This window comes from Mus musculus, chromosome 8 (assembly GCF_000001635.26).
Source record: "Mus musculus strain C57BL/6J chromosome 8, GRCm38.p6 C57BL/6J".
Classification (NCBI taxonomy): Eukaryota; Metazoa; Chordata; class Mammalia; order Rodentia; family Muridae; genus Mus; species Mus musculus.
The window spans coordinates 40,441,217-40,454,233 of NC_000074.6; the positions used below are offsets into that span (position 1 = coordinate 40,441,217).

The 13,017-nt window shown below is 38.0% G+C and overlaps 1 protein-coding gene across 3 annotated transcripts in view; it reads left to right on the forward strand.

Moving 5' to 3' along the window:
* The window catches only part of Zdhhc2 (zinc finger, DHHC domain containing 2), a 66,108-nt gene that overhangs the window by 17,732 nt on the left and 35,359 nt on the right, over nt 1-13,017 (forward strand). For all 3 annotated transcript variants that reach the window (XM_006509485.4, NM_178395.4, NM_001357249.1), the window contains exons 2-3: nt 4,562-4,588; nt 5,835-5,929. In XM_006509485.4, the coding sequence (XP_006509548.1) occupies nt 4,562-4,588; nt 5,835-5,929 (122 nt within the window). The remainder of the gene's footprint in view (nt 1-4,561; nt 4,589-5,834; nt 5,930-13,017) is intronic.

A 13,017-nucleotide genomic window follows, 5' to 3' on the forward strand; every position in this document is an offset into this window, starting at 1 on the left:
CCTCAACTCCATATCTTATAATTTGCCTACCATTAAAAAGTTATCTTATCAGGGGTAGGAGTAGGGGGAGGGGGTCTTCAGAGGGGAAACCAGGAAAGGGGGTAACATTTGAAATATAAGTAAAGAAATTATCTAATAAAGAAATTATAAAAAAGAGAAAATATCCAATTAAAAAAAAAGAAAAAAAGTTATCTTATCCCTGGAAGAGTGTCTCATATTTTAAAACTATAATATGGCCCACCTCACACACTATATCTGCATATAGCATTTATCAAATGATTTCTTTGTAAAAGTCAGTTTAGTACCACCATTATCGTCTGACCCTCACTAACCCCAGATTCTCTCTCATCTCTGCACAGCCTCTGCGCTATTAAAACTAACCTCTGCCTTTGGAGGACGTTGTAAGCTACAATGTTTCCATTCAAAGGTCTTAGGTTAGAGTTTCAAATCTGAGGGCATCAGAATGTGACTGCATTCAGAGATAAAGTCTTTAAAGAGATTAAATTAAACTAAAACGAGGTCACTGGAGTAGGGTCTAATCCATTATATGTGCTGTCTGCAAAAGAAGAGGACATTTGAAAGCAGGGTATAACAGAGGGAAGAGGAGCTGAAGACCCAGAGAGGCGGTGGCCAAGGAGAAAGGCTTCAGGCCACCAACTGTGTTCACATCTTGCCCTTGGCTTTTTCTGCAGCCTTTGTTTAAGAACCCCATGCTTGCTACTTTGTTACAGTGTCTCTGATAAAGTAACCAAGCTGAAGATGAGGGGCAAGTCAGGAGGAAAGGAGAGGTAGGCTAAAGAAATAAGTGATAGCTCACCAAGCTGGGCATGTGGGCATACTCCGGTAATCTCAGCTACTGGGGTAGGGTGGAGGTGGGGGGGGATGCCCTGAGAGGGAGGACCCAGTAGGGCAGCATAATGAGATGCTCAGAAAAGCCTGCCCTTTTTCCTGATTTAGCTTGTTTGGTATGGTTGCTCAAGATGGCATGTGATTTGTTACATTTTCTTAACATTTTCACCTTAAAAGATCCTGCCCCAATCCAGCCCTAGCGACTCAAATGCCCCTTTGAGACCACCACTCCAAACTCCAATTCACTGTACTTCTGGCCTGTTTTGTGTGTAAAACTGCTAGCACTGAGCACCAGGGAGTGCCTCTCCTCGTCTCTCTGGCCACATCTTTATCTACATTTTGACTACGAGTCCCTGATACACGTCAGGCTCTGTGCCAAGTGCTTTCCTTTTTTTCTAATTTAATTCTCAGAACAGTCCTGAGAGATGAGATGAGCATTTAGACAGTTTAAAAAAAAAAAAAAAAGAGAGCTTAGCCTAGATAAAATGTCAATGGAGCTATAAAGCCAGGATACAAATCACAAATCTCAGAAAACAACTTAGCAGACCAAGAAAGAAAAATAAAGAATGAAGAGACAGAAGTGTGTGGTCACTGACACTCAAGTTGCACCTGAGGGGTGGTAAGGGACACAGAGCTTGGTGCCAGAGGAGATTTTCAGGTTCAATAAAGCACAGTGGAACCTGTGTTCTACAAACAAACACAGTGGCCTCGGGAACAAGACAGTGCAAAGATGTGATTTTGAAGGAGAGCTTGGCCAGAGCCTGGTCACCTGTGACCATAAGGGGGATGTAAGGACACGGTGGCTTTATTTTAAATGCAGCACAAGTCTTGGACTGGCTTTTAGGGAGATGGTTTCATCATCTGTTCATGTGTTAGTAGAAAATGTGGTTTTATTTTTTTATTGAAAGGTGAAATTTTTTTTAGAGCTATGTGGGGCACCATTGTGGGATATAGAGTGTCAAGGCTGTATGTAGTAAGGACTGGTTTCCGTGGTAACCCAGGGGAAAGCCATGTATTTGGAGCTTAAGTTCTACACTATTGAAGCCTCCTCCATTCCCTTTGTTTCCATCCTGTCCTTCACAGATCTGTTTATTATTTGAACCCAATGGCAAATTTATTTTTAGAATCACTTTTGACCCAGGTTTTTAAGTCAGGTTTTTTTTTTCCCGCTCAGAAAACATTAAAAGATAATAGTTTAATTTTAGAGGAGAAGGATTCTTTAAGATAAAGTACAATTTTTTTTGTTTTGCTTAAACAACAAAATTCTAGCTCAGCTTTGCTGTGTATGGTGATCACGGTAGTGTGTATGGACGGGCTGGAGTCCAGGTTTCCTGTGGATTGTTAAAGTACCAGTCAAGGAGCTTTTGAGGAGTGGGCAGTGTGGTTCAGAACATCGAGAGGGGTGGAAGCATTGTGTATCAGAAAGATGTAATAGAATCTAAGGGTAGAGAGGAAGGTGGGCTCTAGAATGATTCCTAAAATCTCCATGGCGTATGAGGATCACCCCACCCTACCCCCCCCCCCCAAAAGATGAGCAGGATTGAAGATAACATAGTAATTGAGTGCATGGACCCAAAGTTAATTCCGATAAAAAAAATCAAAATGGAAATAGATATGTCATAGGAAAACAAACTTTAACGTAGTGGTAGTAGTAGGAAGCTATGGATGGAATTAAACTGGAAACATTCATAGGAATTAGCGGGGTCTCTCAGGTCTGGCATTACAGTGGCCGAAAGGCAATGCCAGTTTTGATCTTTAATACATTGAAGATGAACGTGAGCTTCCTAAAGGGTGTCTAAAAGGACAAAGGATTCTGCTATAAGAGGCTTCCACTAGCTGAATTTATCCAAGATGAATTCATAGTCAGTTTGACAAAAATTTCCAAAAATGAGCATAATTAGATCTGCTAGGGTTACTTAAGCATAAAAAATTAGCAGTAGGGAGAGGCCATTGAGGACTTCCACTAGGATGAGATATGAAAGAGTACTGAGAATCGAATGAAGAAGTAATGGGATGATAGTGATATGGGGAACGATTTGGATTTCTTGTGAATACTAAAAACCAAACAACCAAACAAAAACGAAAACCAAAAAGATATTGTGATGGCAGCTAGAACCAGGAAGCCAGTCTAGGTCATGTGGGTAGTCAGGAAATAGAACTGGAACCCAACCCCCTAGCCTTGCCGTTTGACAGGATCTAAGGTGACCTTCCAGGGGGGCTTGGTTCTGCTCTTGGTACACAGGAGCAGTTTGGTAACTATGGCGATAAATTGTTGTTCCTGCTCTCCTGCACCCCAACCATGCCAACAAAGGGCTGTGATTCCAGTAACACCATTAGCCAAGGAAAAGTGTTAACTCCTGGAGGCACAGTAGAGGAGTCGATGTCTCGAGAGCACAATAGACCATTGCAAGACATGGATCGGGAAGAAGCTCTTCTCATTTATGATAAAATTAGACAAAGGAATTTTGAACGTGGTCCACAGTGTTACTACTGCAGATGCTTAGATTGTGCCCATGTATTTGAATAACAAACATTTTAATGTAATAATAGAAATTCTCTTACTCATTCTTCCTAAATAAATTATATGTTTTATCTGAGGAAAATATGGAATTTAGTCTTGTTTTTGTTCCTTAACATAACAGTTAAGTTAGGTCTTGTCATTTAGGTTTTTATTTACAGTTACAAAACGGAAATCTAGATACCACAGTTCAAAGCCATGTAGTAACGAATTTCAACATGCTATAGGCATGAATGTTTCCCTTCTTAGAGCCATTCAGTAATGTGAGAGGCTGTTCTCTAAAGCTAGCTCTAGAAATATTTAGAAAAGAAGTGGGTTTGCTTGATCAGATATTGCTAAAAATCTGTCCCGTGATCCCAAGATTGCAGCCTGTTTAAAGACAGTGACATTTCATTCCAGAGGAAGGAAAACTGAGTAGGGGAGAAAAAAAGATACATAGGCAAAATGTGACCTTCCCTTGGTACAGCTGAAAAAGGCCCAGACTCCAAAGGACACCACTATCAGCACAGTATGATCACGTGATCGTAGCAAACAAATCACACTCACAGCCAAACAAATATACAGAGCAAGAAGTAAAGAATGTGTGTGAATTACTGAATGTCGTTTCTTGTTCCAGGCCTTTTCAGATTGTCTGTGGCTTGTCCTCAGCCAGCTGCTTTCTTCAGAGGAAGCCCATGCGGGATAGTGGCTCCTCATACCTTGTCTGGGCCCCTCAACATTGCTTGCAGAGCAATTAGAGCCATGGGCTGTTAGGATGCGAAGTATGTGTGCTGTAAGCACAGGCATTTGGTTCTTTGTGGAGAATTGACTAGACGGTTCCTCATTCATAAAGACCAATAAATATCTCAGGAAATGTAATGGGCCTGGAGAATACCATTTTTAATCTGAACTCGATAGCCGAAGGCCCACATACTGGTCATCTACAGAGGCCCACAAGGCTCAAACTTGAGGAACACTGCTTTGTTGGGTGAGGTGCACCACTGAAGCAATTCTGACCGAAGCTGCCAGCCTACCCTTTGACCCTCAGTTCATAATGCTTGCCCTCCTCTACATAAAGCTGATCAAATATTTAAAGAATGTTGGTTTGAAGAAAAATCAAAGTATGAATCCATTTTAATGTCTTTTGTCTTCAGGGCTCTCTGCTTATTCAAACTTCATATAACCTATGACCTCTCTCTTTTTTCCTGTTTCTAGTGTCCATGGAAAACATTGGTGAACAAGGTAAAATATTGTTATGATTGCAGATATAATGTCCTAAGAACAGTTCAATAAAACATGCATTTGGTTGAGATTAAGAAATTATTCCTTGACAATATGATGATATGATAGAGTTAATGACATCTCATTTTTCCAAGTTCCCAAACTAAGATGTGTCACACATTTGGCAAAGAACCCCATAATGACCTTAAGTGTTTCAAAGATCCTTGTAGTTATAATTCACAAGGATACGGACAATCTCCTGTCCTAGCTTCAATTACTACCTTATAACTAGTTATCTATCTGCAGAGTTTATGGAATTCTGCCTGTAGTCATGTTATGCTGATTGAAGTTCCATATTTGATAATACAAGTTCTAAACGATTCCACAGGTTCAAATCCCATGATTCTTCAGAACAATAAAGAATTGCTAATGAAATTTTAAAATATCAAACTTGTCATATTCTGCTTAGTTATTTTGTTCTTGTTAGGAGTAGGGGGCCTGGCACTTGCTAGAAAAGGAATCTACTACTGTTCTGCATCTCTAGCCCTCAACATGCTGATATTCTGAATTGGCACATTTTCTGCAATTGTTTATTTAAGAACGATATTAATGTATTATTCAGACAGGATGATTATCACCAGTATGAAATTATTTTAAATTCATGTAGTACCTTGAGCCCTTAAAAGAACATACAAAGTATGTTCGCATTCTTTAAAGAACTCAAGATGCTTGTCTTCACAGTTGCCCTGTGTGATAAAGTAGGTAACAGAACCCCCGTGGAGAGAAATCACTTCATCCAGATGGTCCCTGTTCACATGTTGTCATTCTAACAAGGAGAGCCACCAGTGTCAACTAGAGCTAAGAAAACAGGCAAACAGCGACTCAGATGGGAACGGCTTTGCTTTCTCTGCCTCTCTTAAGCAAAGTTCATGAAGCCTGAAAGTCTGGTTAATTAAGTGTGGTTAACATTGTGTTTACTCTTCTGTAACAGCCCTATTTTAACAACTTAGGAAAGCTCCAACTAACCAATTAGAGATGGGCTTAAGTACAAATGAGGGGGTTTATTTATGGATATAAGTATAATGATATATTTAGAGATATTAAAAAAATCAAATCTTCATAACTTTAGGTTTTTATTCAAAGAGATGTGTTATTTGAATATAACATCAATAATATTTTATCATTGTAAATTTGAATATTTTGTGAATACCATGATTTGAGTAAAAATTTACATATTACAGTGATGATTTTGTTTCTCTCATTTTAGTTGTGTGCCTCATGGCTTATCATCTACTTTTTGCAATGTTTGTCTGGTCATACTGGAAAACCATTTTTACATTGCCCATGAATCCTTCAAAAGAAGTAAGTTAAGACAATAGCAAAGTTATCCTAAAGATAGCAATCTGTAATATTGATTTGGAAAATGAATTTCCTCCGTTTCATTAGGGTGTCAAATGTATTGAATACAGTCATGTTTGGGGATCTAAAAAAATCTGCATATGTTAATAAAGATGGAAATTTCACTAGGTCCTTACTTTCATATCTGATAGAATTATTCTGTCAAGTGTTCTATGCTGTCTTTCTAATTTACTGTCAAGCATCCAGATAGATATATGAGATAGGTGATAGATAGATGGATAGATAGAGAGATAGATACATAGATATATAGATACCTAGATAGATACCTAGATAATATAACACATACATAATAGATACATAGATAGATATATGCATGCATACACACATGCATACATACATACATACATACATACATACATACATACATAGACACATAGATACATAGGTACCTAGATATATAGATACCTAGATAGGTACATGGATAATACATACATAATAGATGATAGATAGATAGATAGATAGATAGATAGATAGATAGATAGATAGATAGATAGACAGACAGACAGACAGACAGACAGACAGACAGACAGACAGACAGAAAAACAATTTGGTGCAATTATATACTAATTATTATAGTAAATACATATTAGTTGTCTGTCAATCACCAGAAACAACCATAAGTAACATAATTCATTATCTCGGGACTCAAGTTATCTATAGCTAGTTCACAGCTCTTAGATACCCAGACTCCTTCTATCCTATTGCTCTGTCACATGACATTTTGATTCTGTGAGCTACTTCTTGGCTAAAGATGCAGCCGTCGTTCCAGACATCATGAATATATTATAGCCAGAAGACCATAGACAATAGGGAAGAGGTGCCCTTTCCCTTCAGTGACATTTGCTTTAAGGTACTGATTCCATTTCCACTTGCATTTAGATGACTTCATTATGTGACCACATCTCGCATGGAAGCCTGGGAATGTAATCGTGATTCTCAATGGTCATGACAGCCACTAAAGGCAGGAATGGGTATTGGGGGCAGCTAGCAATAGTTGGTACAGAAGGCTTTACATAGCAGTGTATGACTAAACTAGATTCTCATTTTTGAATATATTGTTCTTTTCATCTCTGGGTCTCTCACTTGGTTAAACAATTTTAGAGCAAGAGACAGTATCTTACATACTTTCCTATTCTTGGCATTTGCTCTAATATCATGTTTGTTGAATTGAAAAAAAAAAACCCTTGCTGTGCAGATCATAGCATAATTTTAATAGTTCAAGTTAAAAAGAAGAGACATCGTGGTAGATTGTTCCCTAAAGCAATTAGTTTGAAATGAATCTGTGATCATACTGGCCCAAAACTATACTTTTGGCCTGGATAAAAGTTGTTAAAACCTAAACCACATATATTTGCACAGAAATAACGGTGTGTGTAGACTATAGTGTTTCACAGACCATCTTTTCTCTCTGACTTTCCACCACTTTCCCCTTTTCTGTGTGCTTTTTCCTTCTTCATGCAGTATTTATTTCTTCCTCCTAACCTCTTTCAAGGTGTCTTGGCCTTTGTGTAGATTTTAAAGAAAATGCTGACTTCAATCAATTGGGTGAGCGACCACATCCTCTCAGGTGGCTCACCAATCACCTCGACATTGAAAACTTTCCCATCTGTCCCCAGCTCTGATCACTTCGGAGAGCCTAATGTGTGTGTCTCTCTGTTAAACATCTCACTTTGGTTAGTATCCTGACACTTTAGATACAAACTACATAGATCACCGTTTTGTCCTTCCCTAAACCATAGCCTGCCTACTTCTTACATTAGCAAATATCTCTGCCATCCACCAGTTGTGTGGGTCAGGATCCTGGTGTCTGTTTGCTTCTGTCTATCTGCCCCTCCCCACTCTGTCCCTCTGATTCTTTGTCTCTATCTTTCTGTCTCCCTGTGTCTGCTCTCTCTCTCTCTGTGTCTCTGTCTCTCTTTCTCTGTCTGTCTGTCTCTCTGTGTCTCTCTCTTTGTCTCTGTCTGTCCATCTCTCTCTCTCTCTCTCTCTCTCTCTCTCTCTCTCTCTCTCTCTCTCTCTCTCTCTCTCACACACACACACACACACACACACTTGTCCTTCCCTCTTCCCATTGTCTGACATACTGCATTGTCGTGGTATTTAAGTCTTACTTATAACCCCTTCCCTAAACCCTGCAGAAGTCCATCCTCCACCTTGAAATAGAGTGTCTCATCTACAGGGAACTGTAGCATCTTCATCTGTAGCGTGTCTGCTCTGCAGTGTGACTGCACACACTCCCACAGGGAAAAGTCTGTCTCCCTTGCCTGGCAGCAATTATGCTTGTCTCGGTCTGACTTCCTGCTTTATGTTCTTGTAACTCTCAACTCGTGTAGCTTCCTGAATGTGCTGCCCCAGTAGTTTTCTTTCTCAGATATTCTTTCTCTCTGGTATCCATCCACACCAGCAGCAATTATCTCCTAAAATTCTCAAGCATGGGATTAATTATTCCAGAGCTCAGTTTCTAGACCTCTTTTTTATATATCTGAATTGGGGATCCCATTTAGTTTCATAACTTTATATAGTATCTCATTGGTATAACTCTTAAATGAATATATTAGCCCAGACCTCTGTCCTGAACTCCAGACTCATCAATAACTAACTCTCACACCTGACCAAAAAATTTCAAATTCAATGTAACTGAAAACATTTGGATCTCCTACTTGGTTTTCTGATCATTTTCTCAAAGTGGTCCCATCTCAGTAATAAATGGTGGTTACAGCCTCTACTCTTCAGGCCAAAAACCATTAGGGTCATCCTTGACTAGTCTTCCTCCCTCATCCCGTATCCAATTAGCAACTTAGCTTCAGGCTATGGATTTAGCCGGTGCCTACTGTGTAAACTCATGCTTCCACTCTGAGCCGCATCATCATCTCTTATATATCTGCTGCATCATGTTCAGGATTTCTCTAACCACACCAGAAACAATGGCAAGCCTCCTAGTGCACACATAGAAATTAATCACAATGAATTTATGACTTGATCAGACTTTGCTAGGTGATTATTTTACATAAAACCGTGTGTGTGTGTGTATGTGTTGTGTTGTGTTCAGAAAACTTTGTGAAGTAGATATTATTAGATATCACTTTATATGTGTGCATGAGTGTTCATGAGTGTGCAGGCACGTTCAGAGGCCAGAAGAGGGTGTCAGATACCCAGGAACTAGAGTTACAGGTGCTTTCAAGCCACTTTGGCATGAATGCTAAGAGCAGAACTTGGGTCCTCTGCAAGAACAGTGAGGAGTATTTAACCGCTTAGCCATCCCTCCAGCCTGTATTGCTAATTTTCATAGTGACATAATATTCTCATTGAAATATGTAATAACTGATGTAGTCATGCCCCATTTTAAAATGTTTAGGCTAACCCTAACCTAATTATATATAGTGCTGATACTAGCATGTTTGTATGTAGAGCTTTACCCACATCTTAAATTATTTCCTTATTAAAAATTCTTGGATATAGAATTACTAGATCAAGGAAATTTCAACTGCTTGAGAAACTGTTACCCAAAAGAATTGCAGTGACTTTCAATACTACCAGTTATATTAGACTCTTGGCATTGCTTGCTATTATGAAAACTCTGTTAGCAACTCTGTTAGCAACTTAGTAGACAAAGTGTTCTATGTTTTAACTTGTACATTTTCGATTCTAGTGAGGGGATATATATATATTTCTGGTTCCTTTTATAAACCATGATTTTATTTTTGTGTATATGGCTAAAATTGAAAGCTACTTTAATCTAGGAATTATAGATGAGCTCAGATCTTGGTTCCTACTGCATTTACCAGTAAGAAGGTAGGCGTTTTGGAGAAATGATTACTTTTAGGGTTCTGCAGGGATAATGAGGGTGAGTCAGGGGTACTTTTAGTGTGAGAAAATAAGTAAGTACTCAGAAAAAATAGGTATAAGAGGATGTGTCAGAGGAACACATGGACCAATGACAGAAGTCCCAGTTGTATACAATTTCAGTATACAATAAACATCTATGAGACTCCTTAATTGAATCAATAGTTGACTAAATTGATACATACGTAATAGACCAGAAACCTCTGTTCTGTAAAAGATTTCTAAATAATTTCTGTAAAAAACTCATCTTTTAGGAGTGGAGGTATAAATTCCCCACTCCTTACTAATGAACAAATTTCCTCCAAAGAGTACAGGACAGAAAAGGAGGAAGGTTACAGTAAAAACCCCTGACAAAAAGCTCCCACATGCTGTAGAGGTAGCTCAGTGGTTAGGAACACTTGCTCTTCAAGTGGACCTGGGTATGGTTTCTAGCACCCATATGGAAGCTTACAACCATTGATAACTCTATTTCCAGGGGATATGATGCCATTCTCTGACCTCTGAGAGGACCAGACATGTACATGCTACATATACATACATGCAGGAGAAACATCATATGCATTAAAATCAATCTTAAAACATTTAACTCTCCTTAATTGTATGATCAAGGCCAGCATCATATGGCCGGGCCTGTTATTATGACCTGCTGGCAATGTCTGTCTTTCTCCTAAAGATTCATAAACATCAGAAAAATTACAATTGAGTGGGCCTCTACACAATACCAGTACTACTCAGAAATACTGTGGTGATAAGAAACAAGAAAAGGGAAACATAAACAATTAGGGAAAATCTGAGAAATTGCTGAGGCTAAAATGAACCTGAAGTGATGTTGCAATTGAAAATATTATATTTTTGTAATATGATATTATGTAGATATATAGAGTATAAATACTGGAGTAGAAAAAGATATTCCAAAACAGAGGATCTGAATCTCTGTGTTGAACTTTGTGTGATGTACATTATTATTATATTAAATATTGGTAATAATGTACCAATATTTCTTTGTCAAAGTGCTAAGTGTGCCATGCTACTGTAAGATACTCGTAGAGGGAACTTAGAGATAGGCCACATAGAAATTTTAGAAATTTATACGATTTCCTCAAAACAATTTTTTTTTAGTAAACCTATTGTACTTCTTAAAAATAAAATAAAATTAGTGTTACAAAAGCAAAACCAGGTTGTAGGAAGAACTGTGACATCTGGAGACTAGAAACTGTATCAGGAGTTCCCAGCTCTACTTTATAAGATGCACAGACCTTCAGATCTGTACAGCTAACATCTTCTAATCTGTGAACTGATAAGACTTTGCATATCATAATGTTCTGGAGGAGGGAGAACCATATAGCTCTATCCTATTCCAAGGTAGAAATCTATTTTTGACCTCTGTGTTATGTAAGTAAGAATTTCACCAGCCTATATTTGACTTCTTGGAGCTGACCCTGGTGTTCTGGTTAAATTTATTGATTTAAGTATTAAGCACGCTGGTGTCTCCCATGTCCGATGCTCCCCAGAAGTTACTCCTCAGGTGAAAAAGAGCCAGAAACTTGGTGAAAAGTCATAAAATGTTGATAATTTCAGTGCACATTGACAGTTCTAAGGAGTTTTCATAAACCAATTTACTGGCTGTTCATAATGCCAGGTTTTAAATTAATTTCAGAAATAGCAATGGGAAGAGCTAAGGAGATGGCTTGGTGATACAAATTCTTGCTCTAAGCTTGAGAACCTGAGTTCAAACAGGAAGCCCCTGTGCAGTGGGCCTGCAGTGTGATGATCGGGTCTAGCAAAACGTCATGCACACAAATTATTATGCTAATATACGAGTTATTTACCCTTTAAAGCTGAAGATACTTTTACGTTTATTTCATTGAGGGGAAAGGTTTATGCCCAATGTCATGATCTAATTTTTATTCTCTTGTCGTTGTGTAAATGACTATGTATGTCATCTTAATTTTTTTTTCTTTCTGTTAGTTGTAGAAACTCTCTGGGCAGCCAAGGCTAGCCTTGAACTCACAATCCTCCTGTCACAGTCTCTTGAGTGTTTAGATTACTGGCATGCAGTGTCATGCCCAACTCCAGGTTGTTTTAAATCTTTCTTTTAAAAATTATCTATCTAGTCTGTGAGAGTTTTATTAGTAGCTCCTCCTGTGAGGTATTTCTTAATATAAAACGGGTGTTTAAAGGCAGGGAATATAGTGCAGTGATAAAGAATATTCCTTTTATATATGATGCCCTAGATTTAATTCCCAGCACTACCCAACAAAGCACCTATAATGTACAGTTTAAAGAATAATCAAATAAAAGTGCCTAAGCAAACATTCAGTCAACCTATAGAATGTTCTTATCTTTTCTGGCTGCTATAAAGGTCATACTTGTATTTCCCTCTACTCTCCAAAAGGAAACGACTCCTCTGCATTTTGTTTTAAATATTTCCTTGTTCTTTATAATTTTATCACATATGAGTGTGCCCTTATTGATAATATAGAGGCTGTTTAGTTTCCTGACTTTGAAGCTTTATAGAGAATGTGTTCTATAAGATAATTAGTTATTGCTGTTTTCAGCAAGATACTGAGATGTGGCCCTTCATTGTTGGGCCACTGTGGTTCATGGGTACGTGCCAGTAGCACATTTAGATGTACCCTACCCTAATTGATTTGCCCACTAACCTTTTATAGACATTCAGCTGCCGTTCATATTTTTCCCATTCCTAAGAACATCACTGTGGTTGATCTCGTACATAACTTCTGGACCTGTTTCTAGGGATTCATGCAGTGCCAACTCTGCCACTTTTGTGTGTGTGTGGTTATTCAGTAGAAGCCAAAACAATTTCTTGTTTTTCTCAAATAAGTATGGTTAGTTAAACCAAAGAGTCAATATAAGCAGTAAAATGAATGATTAGTTATTTGGGTGCCAGCAGAGATCCTGAGTAACAACTATGCCTAAGTTCAAATGGTCTTAAATACACACACACACACACACATATATATATATATATATATATATATATATATATATATATTCAAATGATTCGTTTTCTTCTTTTGTTTCTAATAGTATCCAAATGAAAAATTCATTGTTGAGGAATGTATTTTTTAACTGGGCCAACTTATCTATTGTATAATTAATATTTTGACAGAATTATTCATTTTATAAACAATTTTCTACATTCCATTCCCTTTCACATTAAAAAC